This window comes from Bufo bufo, chromosome 6 (assembly GCF_905171765.1).
Source record: "Bufo bufo chromosome 6, aBufBuf1.1, whole genome shotgun sequence".
In the NCBI taxonomy this organism is placed as follows: domain Eukaryota; kingdom Metazoa; phylum Chordata; class Amphibia; order Anura; family Bufonidae; genus Bufo; species Bufo bufo.
Window position 1 is genome coordinate 50737338 of NC_053394.1, and position 21466 is coordinate 50758803.

General features: G+C 45.7%; 1 protein-coding gene across 1 annotated transcript; it reads right to left on the reverse strand.

Moving 5' to 3' along the window:
* Positions 1–1145: 1145 nt before the first annotated feature.
* On the reverse strand, positions 1146–19162 carry ABRAXAS2 (abraxas 2, BRISC complex subunit). Its single transcript, XM_040439027.1, has 9 exons — positions 19039–19162; positions 16232–16322; positions 16090–16126; positions 13713–13779; positions 11611–11801; positions 9135–9254; positions 6378–6462; positions 6186–6300; positions 1146–2788 (listed from the first exon to the last, which is right to left on the reverse strand). Exons 1-9 carry the CDS (start codon positions 19108–19110, stop codon positions 2418–2420), a joined length of 1149 nt encoding a protein of 382 aa, XP_040294961.1. The 5' UTR covers positions 19111–19162; the 3' UTR covers positions 1146–2417.
* Positions 19163–21466: the final 2304 nt, after the last annotated feature.

Sequence of the window (21466 nt, forward strand, 5' to 3'; positions counted from 1 at the left end):
AGGGCAGAGCTAAATCCCACCCATCAGTCCCGGTGACGTCACCGGGGTTCCTGACAGCCCCATGGAGAGCCCCGGTACGTCACCGGATCTCCAAAAAATGCCTCTGTCCTGCGCAATTTAGCGCAGGGCAAAGGAGAGCATCGGAGCATGAACTGTCATGTCAGGGGGGCTGCCGGGGTGAAAATGGAGGGATGTCCGGGTTCAGCTCTGAAGCCAGACAACCCCTTTAACTTATCGCCCCCAGCCCTATGTGCATGTGTTCTTAAAAGGGAGAGGGGTATAGGTGCTGCCAGCACCACTGGCGACTGCCTACATCACATGGAAACGAAGGGTTGGGCATCTTAGAATCCAACATGTCTGATCCTTTCTATATCCTTTTCCCCCAAATCAGGGTCACACATAAGTTGGGCAATAAAGGTTAAAGGGGTTGTGTAACTTCAGCAGATGGCATTTATCATGCAGAGGAAGTTAATACAAGGCACTTACTAATGTATTGTGATTGTCCATATTGCTTCCTTTGCTGGCTGGATTCATTTTTCCATCATATACACTGCTCATTTCCATGGTTACGGCCACCCTGCAATCTAGCAGCGGTGGTCGTGCTTGCACACTATAGGAAAAAGTGCTGGCCTCTTTGGTGGCTGGGACCATGGCAGCTCACATAGGGTGGTGCTTTTTCCTATAGTGTGCAAACACGACCACCAGTGATGGATTGCAGGGTGGTCGTAACCATGGAAACAAGCAGTCTATAATGTGATGGAAAAATGAATCCAGCCAGCAAAGGAGGCAATATGGACAATCACAATACATTAGTAAGTGCTTTGTAGTAACTTTCTCTACAAAATAAAGGATATTTGCTGAAGGGAGACAACCCCTTTAAAAGGCTAATTTTCATGCACTGAAACCAATCCTTACTCTTTGCCACCGAAATGCCATTTGTTATTCATGGTTCCGGACAGATATGACAGCGCAGGTGAAGCATCTGTCCGAAGCCAGATATTCCAGTTCCTGCAAATAATACTCATAGGCCTGAGCTACTCAGGAATGTAGGACTAATGACATGAAACCAGAGGCAATTACATAGAAGTCTGACATGTCTCCGCAGACACGGAAATCAAACACTCATCGCACACATAATCCGAGGACCAGGGTTCGATAAACTAAAGTTTATTATGTTTGATTTGTACCAGTCTTAAGGCTGAAATATGTGCACCATTCCAAGAATGACACGGGCTCTCCGTTACCATTTTTCCTGGCAGAGGTTTTAATCGGCAGTAAACGTGACGTCCTGTAGCTAGCGTCTGAAGGCCAGCGCCAAACAGAATACGGTCCGGCCAACGAGCCGGCGGCGACCCATGTGCTGCGCTTCTGTACAAGTAACGTCCAAGTGAAGGATCAGGCACCTCAGTCCAAAGTATTAGTAGCTGAATTCAGAGACGTACAGGGGGAGGGGGGGGGGGGGGGGATAGGTAACCTACTTAGTAAATTAATTTAATAAAAAGTGCAGCTAATTATAAAATGTTTGACACCACTGTACTTGTCACATTGCAGCAGTTAGTTGACGAGGTTGTCCATGTCATGGGGGAGAAGAATTAAAAAGGTGACACAATTATTGATCAGGCAAGACAGAGATCTGAGATTTTACCCTAGAGTCAGAGGCTGGGCGCAGAGCATCCCGAAAGCTTGTGCAGGGTCGGCCTCCCCATGTCCAGCGCTTTCTCTTACTCACCAGGTCACCTACTCGTATGGACACTTTGGTTTCTCTATTGGGTGAGGTTTCCATAAGCCACCTTGTGATCTGAAGGAGAACGTGGAGTCTCACGCTCCATCCACAGTCCATTTTTTTTTAGCATTTAAATAAAACGATTGCTCACTGGGGAGGGGGGAATAAAACCCCCTGTCTATACAAAGGCGCATTATTGTGCAATTTTAGTGATTGATCAGATTTTCAAAAGGTGCATGAGCTGAACATTATATTGGATTAAGTGACACACGGGGAGAACGGAGAAGTGTACTGTGAAGAAGCACTGAAAGGGGAACTCCACCCTTGGCTATGATGGATGCTAGTTTGGAAGTTTAGAGGTTAATTCACTCTAGGGTGTGAGCTGTTCAATGACCCGCCTCCCTTATTACCTATAAAAATCCCTTTAATCTACACAATGCCCCCCCTGGAGGATGACTTTACTGGCTCAAAATATACATGAGACATACAACAAGCAGCTCGGTGTACTCGTCAGCTCCACACAAGCACTGGCCATTCAGAAACCAGTGAGTACAGGAAGCTGATGGGAGTATAAGGCCCACACACAGGCAGCTTACAGATTCCCAATAAAAGGCTGGCAGCTTCAACTGTCTACATTCCAGGGTTTTCATGCCAGAATCTGACCTTCTACTGGTCTCGGGCATGAGGGGGTTAGTCACTGCTGTGCCAGTTCTCCATCTGGCTGTGTGGTAGCGTGGTAAGGCTGCTCCTCCGTCATCTCACTGTCTGGGGATTCTGAACGGTGCTGCGACTTCCTATAATCACTATGCGATTCATCTGTGTCTTCGTTAGAGGAGATTTTGCTGATATCTTTAATATCTTGGATAATATGACAGGAAGATCCAACAGCCTGTGGCCTGGGCATATCGGGTGCACTGTCTACTCCTTCTTCGGCATGGATACGCTCTTCTGAGTAAGGAGGAGGAAGGAGTTCTTGTGGTCTGGAAGTGGCACCTAAACAGTCAGCAAACGTCACCATGCTCTCTGCAGGCCCTTGTGTCTGGATTAACATGGACTGGCGCAGATCTGGTGATAGAAGAAATACTGGGTTAAAAAAAAGATTATTTATCAGGCACATTTGCATCCATGATCACAAGTTGGCTATGCTGGATGAAACAGAACAAGCAGAAGCTCACCATATCATAGCTCTTTTTAAAGTATACCTAAATCTATTGGAAATATATTTTGAATACACTTCATTTTTTCTTTTTTTTTTTACATTTTCTACTAAAATAGGCAGCTGAAGTTCAGATGTCTATGACACTTTACAATCCGTACTCTGATATACCGCAGTGTATAGGAGTACAGTTTCCCCTGTGGCTGCACGGAGCATCAAGAAAAGCATACTGCGCATGAGTCTGACTGCCTCTGGTGACTTGCTCATCTGACCGTGCCCGCTCTGCTAAAGACCCTAAATGCTATATCTATTTCACCAGCAAGCTGGCCAGACACATGCACGGTATGCCAGGCTTGAGGAAGAGCTGCAGTACCTCTGCCTGTAGGGCCACAGGGGAATCCGTATTGCCATAAACGCAGTGTATGGGAGTACGGATTTCAAAGTGTGATAAGCTCCTATTTCAGTAGGGGATAATAAAAAATAAAAAAAAATGATGAAAGCATATTAAAAATATTTTCTGCACATTTCCAATAGGTTTTATTAAAGTTTTGGTTTACGTTTAGGTACACTTTAAGGCTGGGTTCAGTCTTTGTGGATGCACCATGGCTGGACCCGCAGTCACGTGTAGATCTTTGCAGTTTTCAAATTGACTGCAGCTAGAATTTTCACTGGTTATCAGCATGTGAAAAACTGCACCAATCTACATGTTCCCTAAATTGGAGGCCACGCCTCGTCTGTGGTGCGTCTGCAACGTGTGCACCTGCCTTAACACACTTTACTAAGGGCCCTTTACACGGGCCGAGAATCCGCCAGATCGCTGACAAGCATTCACGGGATTGATCGTTCGCGATGATCTGGTGGTGTAAAGGTGCTGCCGATTAGCTGATGAAGCTCGTTCGGTAGGTAACTGGATCGTTGGTGTAAGCACCTCTATCGTTGTTTGCCGGCAGAAGATCGTGGCATCCAAACGCACTCTGCTGCAGGCAAAAAAATGTGTCTGTATGGGGATGAGCGATGGCATTAGCGATCGCTCCTCCCCATACTGTGGAAGAGTTCACTGCATGTAAATGCGGTGTTCTTCATTGACAAGCAGGTGCTTGCTGGGAACGAACTCTTCCTTCCCGACAATCACCTGCTGAATTGTCCCATCTAAAAGGGACCTTTACTTAATAACCTAATTGAGGTGGGAGTAGGGGTCTCCCTTCTACTAGATAAAAGCACTGTCCAGCAGCCCAGTCCGGCTGACAAGAGGGAAATAACTATATTTTTCTGTCAATAGTGCTGCACAAAGTTAAGGCTGGGTTCACACCTGAGCGTTTTACAGCGCGTTCCTACGTGCTGTAAAACGCTCAACAGGCAAGAACCAATGATTCCCAATGGGCATGGTTCTCACCTGAGCGTTTTACAGCACGTACGAAAACGCTGCAAAACGCCCTACGCCCCAAGAAGTACAGGAGCTTCTTTGGGGCGTATTGTCGCGCGTTCCCATACATATTGTCGCGCGTTTGCTTGTTGCCGGCCGCGAATAGTAAACGCCCGATAAAATCGCGCATACAGAGCGCTCCTTCAGTACGCTCAGGTGTGAACCCAGCGTAAGGGTTCTAGGAAAGAAGGGAGACAACTCTAACAGGTCATTTCAAGGAATTAAAATACTAATGCAGCGTCCACACGTGGTGAAATTTTTGGCACAGGGGATGCAAATGTAAAATTCTTACGTGTTACATACAGATTTTGCTGTGGATTCGCTACAGATTTCACCCCAATACACCGAGGTGTAGTGTAGCATTTTTGCAACATAAAGGAGAATCGTGCGGATTTGAAAATCTGGAGCATGCTCGTTTAACCATGCAGGATTTTCCGCAGAATTGCTTTGTGAAATCCACACCACAAATCTGCAGTCGGAACTCTCAGGAAATATTTACAAGCAGTGATGGCCAGTTCGCAGTGTTCGCCAGCAAACACAAGCGGGATGCCATCTTAACTCACAAGTCCGGCGATGCACAGGTAAGTCCTTATCTGTGCCGGGAAACGGTCAGAAACAAATGCGGTCACCGGGAGCAGGCAGTTCCGAGAACAGCCAGATGAAGGCCCCTGGCAGCTGTTCTCGGAAGTGCCTGCTCCCGGTGACCGCATTTGTTTCAGACCAGCTCACGCACAGGTAAGGGCTTACCTGTGCATCGCCAGACTTGTGAGTTAAGATGGCAGCTCGCATGTTTTTCGCTGGCGAACACTGCGAACTGGCCATCACTGTTTACAAGCAACAGTTTTTTTGCAAGCCTCATTCAAATGAATAAGACAGCCACAGAAAGGTCTACAACAAATCTACCACATGTGATCGTACCCTATTGGTGCGGCTAAACATAATGGAATTTTATATCTGCAGATTTTGCTTCATTTCTGCTATGGAAATTAAAATGTATGGGCATCATGCAAAACCTTGGTGATAATGAATAACTTCGGGATTTGATTTTTCAACTTGAAAACCATTTTTAAAACGTGGTTCCGAAGTCAGCTTCAGTACCGAGGTCCCAGCCGCTACCCAAGCCGACTTTGGATTCCTGTTTTAAAATGTTTTTCAATTTTAAAAATTGAATGCTGAAGTTATTCACTGAAGTCTCAAGAGACTTTAGTGACAATTGATTTCAACCTCACCGGATATGAATACTGTATGGAGACAAATCTGCGTACCTTATTCAAATAAAGTTTTGAGCGAAGCGAATCTGCGGGGGTCTGACACCTGGGACCACCACCGATCAGCTGTTTGTGAAGGCATCGCCGCTCATAGTAGTGTCATGGCCTTGTCACATGGCCTAGGCTGAGCATGGTCGAGGCACAGCTCAGCCCCATTGAAGTGAACGAGGTTGAGCTGCAATGAGAGGTCCCGGGTGTCAGCTTCCACTGATCAGATACTGATGACCTATCCAGAGAATAGTAGTAAAAAGTAGTTGTAGAGCAGCACAAAATGGATCTTCTGACCTGTCCAGAATGCATCAGCCGTGAAGGAAACCGCCAATCCACCGCAGTCCCATATATACGAATAGATAAGAAGAAGGTTTCACAGCAGCATATCCAGTGTGACTTTTATTGGGGACCTGCGTAGCCGAAACATCGTGTATTTGTGTGTGCACTCTTGGTCCCCAATAAAAGTCACACTGGATATGCTGCTGTGAAACCGTCTTCCTATCCAGAGTATAGGTCATCAGTATAAAAGTCTCAGAAAACCCCTTTAAGTCCAACCATATATTAAAAGCTGTCTTGTATTTCGTGCAGCTTAGTTCAACGTCACACATGAACACAGGAGCTTACTCTCTTTGCGTTGCTTTTCTGCCTTCCTGTTGCAGATCTGGGCTCGGAGTTCATTTACTTCTGCCTGGCGAACTTCTACAACCCTCTCGCTCTCTTCTACCTCTTCACAGATGACCTACATTAAGAGAGCGTAGGGTGAGTTTTATAGTTTAACAACCTCCGTCATCAGTTTGCAGAGTGACAACACCTTACCTGAACTTTCTCCTGTAACGCATTATAAACCTGATAAATTAATCGGATGTCCTTCATCACACCATCTTTGTCAAAAAAATTGGTACTAAAATGAGAAACAGAAAAATGCATAAATGCTATAAAAACTGATGGTAAATAAAATATACTGGGCCTTAACTACTACACTAGACAGCCTAGCTGCAGAAACACCATCACTGCAGTAAGTGGTTGAGGTTGTGAACACCATAAAAGCCATAACCCAATTTAAAAAGAGCAATAAACCCCAAAAACAAAAATGCTGCGAATGTAGACTTTTCAATAATTTGCTACATCAAATGCAAAACTGTGTGTGAACACAGCCTAAACAGAAAAGCTGAACAAATAGGCAGCATAGACAACAGGAGGGGCCTCTTCTATCACCACTCCCGTCACCGAAAGAGAAGACGTCATCGGCGCAGGCGCACTGAAGGAGTTCTGAGGAGGCGAGCCTCCTTCTCTCAGAGCGCCTGCGCCGAATGAAGACAGGCGCGGGATTTGAAATGCTGACAGGGACAGCCGGAGGAGGAGAGCGCTCGCTGGCCCTGTCAATCAACAGGAGGAGGGGGCGGTTTTTTGCGTCGGCTACCAGCAAGTGGACGCCCTACTTGCTGGTAGTGAAGTCATTTGCATATTTTAAAAGATTGATTTTTAAGGAAACGAAGCCACAGACAAAAGGTAAGAGCCCTATATAGGGAATAGTCGTTCAATAAGGATTTTAACAAGCCCAAAAAAAAAAATGTGTTTTGGGGGTGACAGAAGCCCTTTAAGGCTACTTTCACACTTCAGTGACAATACTACAACCGCATGCATCAGTCATGAAAGGATCCGGTTGTATTAGGTCTTGTAAAATGTTGTGGCAGGCCAAGGGTCAGCCACATGATGATCGTTGCCTCGTGTTCAGGTGAATGACGTCGACGGAGGAAAATGACAGAAGTCTGAGTATAGTTCAAAACCTTGTCAGGAACCCAACATGAAAGTGTCCTGGACCCTTTATTTATACACCGTTCAAAGGGTGTAACCCCTCAAAGTAAAACATGATTGGTTTACAGACATTTCAATAATGGCTTTTGAATCCATCTATTGATTGGTTAGTATTTTACAAGTTTTCACTTTTCCAAAAATGTGTTAACTAATGAGTTTAGGTTTTTTAGCAAGAGATGCATATTTTGGTTAGTAGTACGTACAAACCTTATCTTAACACACACAGTTCACTTCTATAGGTTTTTAGCTTATGCTTGTTCTTTTCCAAATGTCACCACATTATATCACGTATACAGAGAAAAATGAAAAACATCTTAGGAATTTTATATCCACTTTCAGAAAAGCTGGATAATTTCCTTAACAATAGCCATGATCAGTCATGAACACCATTGAAAGTCAATGGAGGACGGATCAGTTTTCTATTGTGTCAGAGAAAACGGATCCGTCCCCCCTGACTTACATTGTGTGTCAGGACGGATCCATCTTGCTCCGCACCACATCGTCTGAGTTGGGAGCGCAACCAAACGGAACAGAATGCATTTTGGTGCATTCCGTTTTGTTCAGTATTATCCCCATTATCAATGAATGGTGACAAAATTGAAGCCATTTCATCTGCTATAGAGATCCTATGACGGATCTCAATAGCAGAGCTGAAAACGCTAGTGTGAAAGTAGCCAAAGCTGGAATACCCCTATAAAAAAAAAAAAAAAGAAATCCCTTCATTAAAGCGGTTTTCTGGGACATAAATGTTGATTACCTATCCTGCATCATCAAAACCAGATCGGTGGGAAAGGGACGCTCGGCACCCCACCAATTCACTCTTTCCTTGGCCTGTGATGTCACACTCTTTGCTCACATGGACATTATGCAGCTCAGTCCAATTCAAACAAACAAGACAAAGACTGAGCTTCGATAACAGGCAGAGCTGCTACACAACATATGGCCCCTTTACACAGAGCTGCTACACAACATATGGCCCCTTTACACAGCTGATAGGTGGGGGTGCCAGAAGGTTGTCCCCCCCATTGACTGGTTATCCTGCGGATGGGATGTTTAAAACTTAAAGGGGTTGTCTCACTTCAGTAAGTTGCATTTATCATGTAGAGGAAGTGAATACAAGGCACTTACTAATGTATTGTGATTGTCCATATTGCTTCCGTTGCTGGCTGGATTCATTTTCCCATCACATTATACACTGCTCATTTCCATAGATACAGACCACCCTGCAATCCATCAGTGGTGATCGTGCTTGCACGCTATAAGAAAAAGCGCCGGCCTCTCTGATGGCTGGGACCATGGCAGCTCACATAGGCTGGTGCTTTTTCCTATAGTGTGCAAGCACGACCACCACTGATGGATTGCAGGGTGGTCTGTAACCATGGAAACAAGCAGTGTATAATGTGATACAAAAAGGAATCCAGTCAGCAAAGGAAGCAATATGGATAATAACAATACATTAGTAAGTGGCTTGCATTACCTTTCTCTACATGATAAATGCCACTTACTGAAGTGAGAGGACCCCTTTAACAAAACCTCCTAATATCCATTATCGGTGGTGGATAATAAAATAGAGGTAATTTATAGAAGAAAGAGTCTTTATGAAAAATTTATATTTAACCCCTGTCAGATCAAAACACCCAGAACTGTAGTAAAACCGCACTGAGGGAGGGCCTTACAACCACACTGTGTACCTGTCAGCAATCTGTACCTTTTGCTTTGGCCACTAGGTGCTGAGCATAGCTGGAGTTCTGCACTTACCCATGTTCTTTGATCACTTTGGCATAATTCTGCGAGGTGTTTGGCACCGATGTCACTTTATATTCCTGCTGACTGGTTGTGCCCAGGTTTGGAATAGTTAGAGAGACTCTCTGATTATACCTTGGGGAGCCAGAAACAAGATTTTAGTGAGTCATATCAAATAACACTAAAGGGTGCGACTGCAGTAATAATGTCATCAGAACGATCAGACTCTACCACATACATAAGAAAGCTGGAAGTTGCCACCAAGGCTCACCATAAACTGGCAACACTTCATGGCTCTGGACCACGAATCCGCTTCAGAACAGCGCCTCTCTCTGGTGCTGCCGGAGATAGCAGAGTAAAATGACTGGCTATTTCCAGAAGTCCCATAGAGAATATTTCCAATCACGTGTTCTCGGGATCTATGGGGTCCCAGCAGTCAGACCTCCATCGAGCACTTAGTTATCCTCTATCCTGTGGAAACCCTTTAATGACTTGTGTGCCCCAGACGATTTGACCCATGGTTATAAATAAGATTTAGCAAAGTTTGTGAACCCTTCAGAATTTACAATATTTCTGCATAAATTTGACCTAAAACTACATCAGATTTTTTTACACAAGTCCTACAGGTAGATAAAAGATAAACAAATCAAACGCAGGAGTCAAAAAATATTAGACTTGGTCATTTATTTATTGAGAAAATGATCTAATATCACAGGTCTATGAGAGGCAAAAGTATGTAAGTCTTCAAATCATTTGAAGGGGAAATTAGAGTTAGGTGTTTTCAATCAATGGAATGACAATTAGGTGTGAGCAGGTGACAGGTTTTATTTAAAGACAAAGGATCTATCAAAGTCTGATCTTCACAAACCATGTTTGTGGAAATATATCATGGCATGTACAAATGAGATTTCTGAAGACCTCTGAAGAAGAGTTGTTGATGCTCATCAGGGTGGTAAAATGTACAAAATCATCTCTATGGCCTGGTTTTAGACAAGCGGGTACTGTGCGGAAATCACGCTCCGTGTGTGAGTGTGATTACCCGTTATCGGCACCGCTTATTTTGCAGGAGCGCTTGGCATCATCATGATTTATAATGCTGTATGTCTCTGCATGACCTTACTTCTAAAGGATTATACTGACAGCTTTATGTCATTATAATTCAGTAGATACATGTCATGCAGAGATACACAGCATTATAATGATGTGCGCTCCTGCAAAACAAGCAGAGTACATAACAGGTAATCACACGCTTGAGAGTTTGAATTCCAGCAAACAACAGTCAGACAGATTGTGCAAAAATGGAGGACATTAAAGACCATTATTACCCTGCCCAGAAGTGGTCGACGAACAATAGATCAGGCCAAGGGCAAGGAGTGTAATAGTCTGCGAGGTCACAAAGGAACCTAAGGTAACCTCTAAGCATCTAAAGGCCTTTCTCACATTAACTAATGTTAATGCTCATGAGTCCACCATCAGGAGGTCACTGAACAATGATGGTGTGTGTGTGGCAGGGTTGCAAGGAGAAAGCTACTGCTCTCCAAAAAGAACACTGCTGACCGTCTACATTAAGATCACCTGCAGAAACCAGAAGGCTATTGGAACAATGTTTTGTAGACAGACAACATTTTCAGACTATAAGATACACTCCAGGATTAGACAACAGAAAATTAGAAAAAATATGTTGTACTTATTAAACCTTCCCTGGTGGTTTAATGAAGTTCTGTATTTGCATTATTATTTTTCAGTCCCTTCCTTAAATTTATTTTTTCCGTTCACATAGCCACGAGTGCTTGTTTTTTGCGGGACAAATTGTACTTTCTAATGGCCCCATTTAAGATTGCATAGGATGTAGTGGGAAGCTGGAAGTTTTTTTCCAAATGGGGTGAAATTGGAAACAAAACAATTCCACCACAGTTTTATGAGTTTCCTTTTTGAGGACATCCCTATGCGTTAAAACAGACATGTTATTTTCATTCTTTTCATTCTCTGGGTCAGTACGAATATAGCGATTCCACGTTTATATAGATTTTCTTGGAACAAAAATGTTAAAACTTTTTTCTTTATTCCCCCCCTTTTTTCTTTATTATGGGGAAAGGGGGGTAATTAGAATTTTTTTTTTTTTACTTCTATCAAGTCCACTTAAAAATGTTATTAGATTGCTTCTCCCATAGACTGAAATGAATTATGAGAGATTCATTATGTTTCTATGTTGTTGTAAGCCTCGGAGCTTTCCTAAGGCTCGAGGCTACCACAGCAACTGAACAGCTTCCTTGATCTCAGTGTGATGGAGCCGTTTGGGCCCCAGGAGCACAGCGCTCCCAGGGAAAAGATGCTATGGTCACAATGAACTGAGGGGTTAAATGTCTATGATCGGCGTTCTTGTTGATCACAGACAGCTCTGGCACCATCTTTAAAGACCCGACATGCGCCGTACAGGTAGGGCGCATGTCAGGAAGGGTGTAAGCTTATTTGAATTATAAATAACACCCACCTGCGATTAGGCCTAAAGAGCACATATTCCAAGGCATGAGTGGAAGTGTTGGCAGTAGAAATGAAGCTGATGAGCAGGAAGACGAGGTCAGGAACATCAAGGAGGTGAGTTAGTTGCTTGTGCAAAATCTGTTCTCTATATGACATCTGCTGTTGGGTGTTTCTCCGAAACTTGTACCAACCAATCACGTTCTGCCAATGACAAAGACCACCGACATTTTGAACAGGAGACACAAAATATAGTCAATCAGACCATGACGAACACAATGAGCTGATGGGGTGCAATGAAAGGAAATAGAACGAAGATCAGCAACCTTGGGCACTGTGGCTGTTGAGAAACTACAACTCCCAGCATGCTCCATTATATTCTATGGGATTTCTGAGAACAGCTGAATAAGTGTGTATGCTGGGAGTTGTAGTTTCACAGCAGCTGGAGTGCTGCAGGTTAATGACCCCTGCAATAAAATCATTAGGAAAAACAAACAAACTTAGAACACATTGACCTACGAAAACAGAATCAGATTGTGTGTATAAAAGCCATGTAATTAAAAGGGGTTCGCCAATTTCCAGTACTGATGACCTATGTTCAGGATAGGTCGTCAATATCAGATGGGCGGGGTCCGACTCCTGACGATCAGCTCTATTAGGAAAATGCAGTGCTCGTACGAGTGTTGCCTTCTCTTCACTGTTTACCAGCATCTTGTCGACACCGCAGTGGCGAGCAAGTGTAAAGGCAGCTCCTCCGTCCCCATTCAATTCAATGGGAAGGAGCAGATGAGTGTAACTGCTCCTTCCCACAGAAGTGAATGGGGACAGAAAGGCTACAATTACCCATGCTCACCGTTGCAATGTCGACAGCGAGCTGGTCAACAGTGAAGAGAAGGCAGAGCTTGCACAAGCACTGCATTCTCTTCAAACATCTGATCAGTACTGAGGATAGGTCATCAATATTGAAAACTGGACAACCCCTTTAAGTTATCGCAGTGTAAAGCTGACCATGCACCTTAGATATATGTATGGCCGATAGCTATTACACCCGACTAACTCCCCATATACGTGCATGCTCGTCCTAGCGTGCATGTGTTCTGAAAGGGGAGAGGCGAGTAAGCCACTGCCAGACATCTCTCCTACCTTCCTCAACTACAAAAGGATCAGCTGTGGAGAGAGTCGAGAGGCCCGCCTACACTTTAGATAGTTGGCCAGCCCCATCAAAATCAGCAGGTTCAGCCGACGTCTGTTTTATGTGTATGGTGACCTTAAAGATCTGTTCACATTTTCTTATGTGCAAGTTCTGTGTATACACCACTCAGTATATATTTTCTTTAACCACTGTGGCCAGTGGCCGACATGAACCTCCGATACATAGATGTGAACAGAGCCCAATACGCTGTGATATTTAATAGTATTTGCTACATTCAACAGACACTAAGGCTATATCCAAATATGCAGCAAGCATTCCAGTACTCTGGTTCTGTGTAGAGGAACAGAACACTGGAATTGCCTTATCGGGCCCAGCTGGACACCACTGGGGCCTGCTGCATCCTATTCACTATAATGGGGTCCGTTGGGTTTCTGGCATGAAGGCTGGCATTCTGCCAGACAAAAACCACTGCATTTAGAGGAACAGAATGCAGGAACAGCTGTATCCGGGCCGGGCACTGCTGGGCCCGCTGGATTACACTTACTATAATGGTGTTCGTCGGGTTTCTGGCACTCTGCTGTTAACCTGCAAGACCCCATTATAGTAAATGGGACTCAGAAAGCCTGAGCGGAGTCTGGCTATGGCGGAACCAATCAGATTTCACCTTTCATTTTTCTACAGCTCCTGCAAAATGAAAGGTGGAATTTGATTGGTTGCTATGGGCAACAAAGCCAGTTCTACTTTGCACCTACTACTTTGTTTGATAAATCTACCCCAGTGTTTTCATGTCCAACAGAATGTCAGCCTTCATGCCGGAGACCAAACTGACTGCACCATAGTGAATGGGACGCAGCAGGCCCCGGCTGGGCCCGATAAGGCAATTCCGGTGTTCTGTTCCTCTGCTGGACGAGAATGCCTGACACACGGACGTAGCCTTGATATAAAAAAAATATGACTCCTACTTTCCGTCTGTCTTTGAGGATTCGATCGAGGCTTTCTTCGTTGACAGTGCCCTTGTAATCATAAAAGCTGAGAGGAAAAGAACACAAGTAAGAAACAAAAGATCAAAAACATAACAGCCGGAATGAATACCAACAACAGATGAGAGACATACGCAACACTCCCATCATGTTTTACATTTATCTTTTGACCAACAGTATTTTTCTACTTTTCATATTAAGGGGTCCATTCACACGTTCGTATGTGTTTTGCGAATCCGCAAAACACGGACACCGGCAATGTGCGTTCTGCATTTTGCGGACCACACATCGCCGTCACTCTCATAGAAAATGCCTTTTCTTGTCCACAATTGCGGACAAGAATAGGACATGTTCTATTTTTTTGCGGAACGGAAATGTGGATCCGCAAATGCGGATAGCACATTCCGGCTCCATTGGAAATGAATGGGTCCGCACCTGTTCCGCAAAATTGCGAAACGTAGGCGGACCCATTTTGCGGGAGTGTGAATGGATCCTTAAAGTGTAACGGTCATTCTTTTATTTTTTGTAATGTGTAAGGGCTACGATACTGACCATTTCTGTAATATAATGAAATCTTAAATTTGGCATCAGTGATCGTTCCTTCCCATACTCTGGAGGAGATCGCTGAATGTAACTAGCGAGCAGCAGATTGTAGGGAAAGAACGAGTCCCTCGCGACAATCTGCTGGTACATCGCCCCGTGTAAAGGGACCTTTATGTAAACAGAAGACAGAGGAGCGTCGCTAAGGCTCAAAATGGGCCAATTTAGAGCTAATTTTCTAATAGAAGTGTACGATTTCAGTAATTAAAATACATTACAAAAATAGTCAGTATCACTGCCCTTACACTAGGGATCGAGCGATTATCGGAAGTACCGATATTATCGGCCGATATTCAGGATTTTGTACATCATCGGTGTCGGCATCTAACCTTGCCGATATACCGATAATGTGTATAAAGCGAACACTAGTGAGCGCTTAAGCGCAGCAAGCGCTTTCGATACTCATCCTCCCTGGTCATCTTTGATGGGGTCTGCGCTGCACTGTCCTGACCCCGTACAGCGTCAGGACGCAGTGCGCGCACTATGACCTGACGCTGCTCGCTGTCAGGTGACAGTGCAGCGTGGGCCGGAGAAGACAGGGGAGCGAGACGCTGGACCCAGAGATGAAGAGGAGCCGCGGCGCAGGAGAGGTGAGGAGTTTTTTATTTTATTCATCTGAGGTCTTATAGGGATTAATAAAGGCCTAATAGGGGTTAATAAAGGTCAGATCTGAGGTCTGATAGGGGTTAATAAAGGTCTGATCTGAGGTCTGATAGGGGTTAATAAAGTCAGCAAGGAGGAAGAATGGTGTGGAAATTGGCATTTGGCACTAGTATATTATAAATGTAAATTATAAATTGACTACTAAGGGCTTTATTAATTTATAATTTACATTTATAATATACTAGTGCCAAATGCAAATTTCCACCACCTCAGTGACTAAAAAATATAATAATATATATTATGAGATATAAAATATTGGTATAAATTATCAGCTATTGGCCTGAAAGTTCACAGATACGGCTCTAAAAAATCTATATCGGTCGATCCCTACCTTACACATTATACAAAAAAGAATGACAGTTACACTTTAAGGAGGCGTCTCATGAGGACAACCTCTTAATCAAACGGGAGCTGCAGGTTCAGTCCTCGCTGAGATGTAAAACTCACACGATGCCACAAATGGCTGTTAAGTGAGGGTCCCAGAGGTCAGGCGACCCCCAGTCACCGATTCACAGCTGCGGCACCCTCCATTTACTTCAACAACGTTGGCCATGCTTGTACGCAACCCCCTCTCCAATTAAGTCTATAGGAGTAGAGCCAGCAGTGCCATAAATGTGGATACAGAAAATAGGAATACCCCTTTAAAGTGGAGGCATACTTTTCCATTGGGTTGAGTTGCACACGTAACCTCCCTGTGCTCAGCTGTGTCTAGTTTCTAGTAGCACAGAAACTACTAATAGGATACAACAAATAATCACATCCTTCTTAGCCATGTGGTGCCAGCTTAGACATGAAATGGAATTAAAGGTGTTTTCCTAGACTTAGATACCGATGACTTATCCTCAGATCAGTGGAGGGTGCGATATCTGGCACCTACCGAACCACCGTTTCAGGAAGCTGCAGCGCTGGAAACTATACAGAAGCAAACAGCGCCATACACTTTGTAGTGGCCGTGCTGGGGTACTGCAGTATGCTGCTGTCTGCTTCCGCTCTGTGCGCTGTATAGAGAGATCACCCATCATTTAAAAACCATAACCACCCCCACCTGCCAGAAACCCATCAATCCACAGCAAGTACGCACAGGCTGGACACCTACCTGAACAGTTTTGTGCATGGTTCATGCCTATGGATCTCTGAAAAGTAAAAACATCAGCTAAAATAGAGTTTACAGGAGGCACCGAGGACACAGAAACGGGCACACAACATAAAGGCGGAGAAAGACGCACAGGAGGACGCACCTATGACCTGTAAGAGTTCTGTGTTACTAATCTGAGAGTCACTGATGGAGAACGACTCTTCTTGTCTCACTTCTCCTAGTAGGAATCCTTCCTGCAAGAAAAAAAACCCATAAAATTATATACGGCCTATGACTGATGTATGACAATGTATGCATCCTGCCAACTTACACCTACATCACAAGCCTCACATGTGAATAGAGCCCGAGGCCACACGACCGCGTGCAGTCCAGGAAACATCATCCGTGTGTCACAACCTCCGGACTGACGGCATCATAGTGATTTACAACACAGCGAGTTCCTATCTGATTGTGGGACTATTGTACTGTGCTCACATCATAATGTATACCATACCACAGACCAGTGACCAGATAGGAGCTCACTGCATGGTAAATCCCTGTGATGCAGAGAGTTTGCCTGCCCAGGACACAAGACACATGAGCCGTGCAGAACTGCGCCCTTAGGGTGTAGTTGCACCTAAATGGCTCATGCACACGAACAGATTTTTTGTCCGTGTATGTTTTTATTTTGCGGACTGTATGCAGAACTATTCACTTTCATGAAACCACAAATAAAACGGAAATGACACCGTGTGCATTCCCTGTCCGCATGTCTGCTCAGTAAAAAAACAGACCATGTCCTATTATTGACCGCATTACAGACAAGGATAGGACTATTCTATTAGGGGTCAGGTGTTCCGTTCCGCAAAATGTGGAATGCACACCGAGTACTGCGGATACACAGTTTGCGGACCGCAAAACAACAGCGGTCGTGTGCATAAATCCTAAGTGTCCGTTTGGTGCACGCACAGGGACAGCTCCCAGACGGTACCTCGTACTGTCGTACACACTGTCCGGAGGTGGTATAGGACAGTGCGGTGTAATCTGCTGCACTAACCATTGTACAGAATCTCAGTCATTGGGATCGGGCGGAATTCATCAGCCACTAGTGTGAATACAGCCCGACTACGATACACTATTCCATGAAAGTCCAATAATCCATCATAATCTGATAATTCCGCCTAATCAATACCTCAGCACCTCCAAATAAAAGGGAGTGTCAGTGTAAAGATTCTGCACAATAGGTTTATATAATCACACAAACGAGTTGCACCCCCCCCCCCCCCCCAACTCCTGCTACAAAGAAAGCGGAGGTCTTCAGTAATACATCTAACCAGTGCTGCTCATAGTGATGTCACACACACACGACACAGACGTTCCCGTAGTGATGTCACACACACAAGACACAGACATTCCCGTAGTGATGTCACACACACACACGACACAGACGTTCCCGTAGTGATGTCACACACACACGACACAGACGTTCCCGTAGTGATGTCACACACACAAGACACAGACGCTCCCGTAGTGATGTCACACACACAAGACACAGACGTTCCCGTAGTGATGTCACACACACACAAGACACAGACGCTCCCGTAGTGATGTCACACACACGACACAGACGTTCCCGTAGTGATGTCACACACACACAAGACACAGACGCTCCCGTAGTGATGTCACACACGCGGCACAGACGCTCCCGTAGTGATGTCACACACGCGGCACAGACGCTCCCGTAGTGATGTCACACACGCGGCACAGACGCTCCCGTAGTGATGTCACACACGCGGCACAGACGCTCCCGTAGTGATGTCACACACGCGGCACAGACGCTCCCGTAGTGATGTCACACACGCGGCACAGACGCTCCCGTAGTGATGTCACACACGCGGCACAGACGCTCCCGTAGTGATGTCACACACGCGGCACAGACGCTCCCGTAGTGATGTCACACACGCGGCACAGACGCTCCCGTAGTGATGTCACACACGCGGCACAGACGCTCCCGTAGTGATGTCACACACGCGGCACAGACGCTCCCGTAGTGATGTCACACACGCGGCACAGACGCTCCCGTAGTGATGTCACACACGCGGCACAGACGCTCCCGTAGTGATGTCACACACGCGGCACAGACGCTCCCGTAGTGATGTCACACACGCGGCACAGACGCTCCCGTAGTGATGTCACACACGCGGCACAGACGCTCCCGTAGTGATGTCACACACGCGGCACAGACGCTCCCGTAGTGATGTCACACACGCGGCACAGACGCTCCCGTAGTGATGTCACACACGCGACACAGACGCTCCCGTAGTGATGTCACACACGCGGCACAGACGCTCCCGTAGTGATGTCACACACGCGGCACAGACGCTCCCGTAGTGATGTCACACACGCGGCACAGACGCTCCCGTAGTGATGTCACACACGCGGCACAGACGCTCCCGTAGTGATGTCACACACGCGGCACAGACGCTCCCGTAGTGATGTCACACACGCGGCACAGACGCTCCCGTAGTGATGTCACACACACGGCACAGACGCTCCCGTAGTGATGTCACACACGCGGCAGACGCTCCCGTAGTGATGTCACACACGCGGCAGACGCTCCCGTAGTGATGTCACACACACGGCACAGACGCTCCCGTAGTGATGTCACACAGGACATGTATGTCAGTGGTGTCACACCCCATACACCTGTGCCCCTCATCTACACTTATGGCAGAGGGCACCACAGCCACACACAGGGCACCGCCGGCTCCTGACCACCCCCAGCCGTTTTTATAAACAGTTTCATGACGTCATCACCGACAACCCGACTGCCAGAACCAGGGCGGCCCGGCTGTCTGTCATCACCCCGAGCAGTCAGAGCTCAGCTAAAAGCAGCTTCCTCCCGCCTGCCGGCCATCAGTTCCCCGCTCCTCCCTCCACACCTCCGGCCCCGGGCCCTCCGCCACTTACGTGATCAGAATTGCTGTTAGCGCTGTGATAACACAAGGAACTAAACGTATAACCCGAAATGGAAGCCGCCATGATGGTGAACCAGCTCCCTCCCACAACGCAGCGCGCCGCCGCCCTGACATGACGTCACACGCACGCCACGCTCCGGGGAATTCTGGGAATTGTAGTCCGCAGCGCCGCTTACAGGACGCCCTGCAGTGCTGGAACCTAATGCTACTAGAGAGCCACGAGCTGAAAGAAGGAATTCTTCTGCAGCTGAGATGAGCTCTTCCAGCTGTGTGTGATCTGCAGAACATTCTTTTGCTTCCTTTCATTTTGCAACATTCCCCTTAAAATGAAGTATAAATATAAATGCACCATGACTGCAGAGAGTCTAGAGACCATTCACATGAATGGTGGTTCCAAATCCCCTCCGTGTGATTGTATCACTGCTGCTCCACAGCTGTGGGAAAGGTACAGAACCCCTTGGATCGGACCCACAGCAGTTGTACGTTTTTTCATAGGTATTTTTCATATGAAAGTGTGAACGAACCCTTACAGCGGCCGTATGGACCATAGGAGACTGGAGAGGCCTGATTACCTGCTATGGGAGAGTGTTGTGTGCATGCTCTATGCCCTGCACTTTGCAGGGAGGGGGAGGAGGTAAGCTGTCGACATCGCCTATTGAGGATCCTGTGTTATTTTCCTCCGGCACTCCAGCTGTGGTAAAACTACAACTCCCATGATGCACACTTGCTTGGCCGTTTTCACACGTCTTTTCATACCGTAGGCAAAGCCATGCATGTTTTACTGCAAACTGGTGTGGTTTTGCGACACTTAGGTTGCATGGCATCTTCAGCTGAAACAAGTGCTTTCAACTTGCAAAATTACCTTTATAACAGAGGTGTTACCTGTCATTGTAATCCTATCTGTGATAATGAGATGACTGTTGAGAAGTCTTCTTTACAGAACAGGAGGTGTCAGCTTAATTTTTTTTTAATACAGATCGAGTATTGGAAAATGAAAAAAATAAAATAAAAACCATCACAACACTATAGCAGATTAAAAGAAAAAAACATTGCCCACCTTCAGTAATGTAAGTGCCCCTAGATTCTGGTGTACATTTGGACTATCTAGTTTTAGGGAAATGATGGCCCTTGACTCATCAAGACCGGCCTCTGCGGGCTTGCACACCTGGATTTGGGGATTTTCTGCCAATGTTCTCCGGAGATCCTCTCAAGCTCTGTCAGGTTGGATGGTGACAGTCGGTGGACAGCCATCTTCAGGTCTGTGATTGGGTTGAGGTCAGGGCTCTGGCTGGACCACTCAAGGACATTCACAGAGTTGTGTCCCTAAGTCACTTCTGTGTTGTCTTGGCCGTGTGCTTAGGGTCCTTGTCTTGTTGGAAGATGAACCTTTGGCCCAGTCTGAGGTCCAGGGCTTTCTGGATCAGATTTTTATGAAGAATATCTCTGTACTTTTCTCCATTCAGCTTTTCCTCAACCCTGACCAGTCTCCTTGTCCCAAACTCTGAAAAACACCAACACAGCACGATGCTGCCACCACCATGCTTCACCATAGAGATGGTGTTGGGCAGGTGATAAGCAGGGCCTGGTTTACTGCAGACATGACACTTAGGCCCCTTTCACACCGGGCGAGTTTTCTGCGCTGGTGTAATACGTGAGGTGAACGCATTGCACCCGCACTGAATCCGGACCCATTCACTTCTATGGGGCTGTGCAGATGAGCGGTGATTTTCACCCATCACTTGTGCATTGCTTGAAAATCGCAGCATGCTCTATATTCTGCGTTTCACCAAAATAAAGCCTATTTAGGCTAATAACCTCACTTGTCCCAGATATTAAAACTTAACTTTTACTATCTTAGTTTAAAAAACTTACTACATATAAGTTAATGTGAGCTAAAGAGATAGGGTTAAAACTATCTAATACCCTGTCAGTTCTAAAGCATGTTTGCTGTGGCTGCAATGTCAGCCCGGGGTGCACTTCCCATGCCGCCACACACTTGAACTCTGTATTCGCTGATCAGTGCAACACCGTCCTGTATATATTATACTATGGATGATTCTGTGTGGCAAACACTGTTCACTCTGGAATATACTCCACTAGTATTTCGCTGCACTAATTGCCAGAACTGACACAGGCATCAGAATCTAAAACACTAAACTGTCCCCCAACATGTTTCGCCAGCTAATCTGGCTTCATCAGGGGTAACGGACAGAATTGATTAGCTGGCGAAACATGTTGGGGGGCAGTTTAGTGTTTTAGATTCTGATGCCTGTGTCAGTTCTGGCAATTGTCTTCTTTCAGGACCTGCAAAAGGACCTTTGACGTCAGCGCTGGTCCTGCTGAATGAAGATAGAAGGATAGAATGCTATTATTTTCCTTTATAACCATGTTATAAGGGAAAATAATAAAATGAATTGAAC

Excerpts from the sequence above, each read along its gene's own strand:
- ABRAXAS2 (XM_040439027.1), bottom strand. The coding sequence starts at position 19,110 with ATGGCGGCTTCCATTTCGGGTTATACGTTTAGTTCCTTGTGTTATCAC. Across the intron at positions 13,780-16,089 it reads CCATGCACAAAACTGTTCAG|CTTTTATGATTACAAGGGCA; the intron begins GTAGGTGTCCAG and ends TTTTCCTCTCAG. Across the intron at positions 2,789-6,185 it reads AGAAAAGCAACGCAAAGAGA|ATCTGCGCCAGTCCATGTTA; the intron begins GTAAGCTCCTGT and ends TTCTATCACCAG.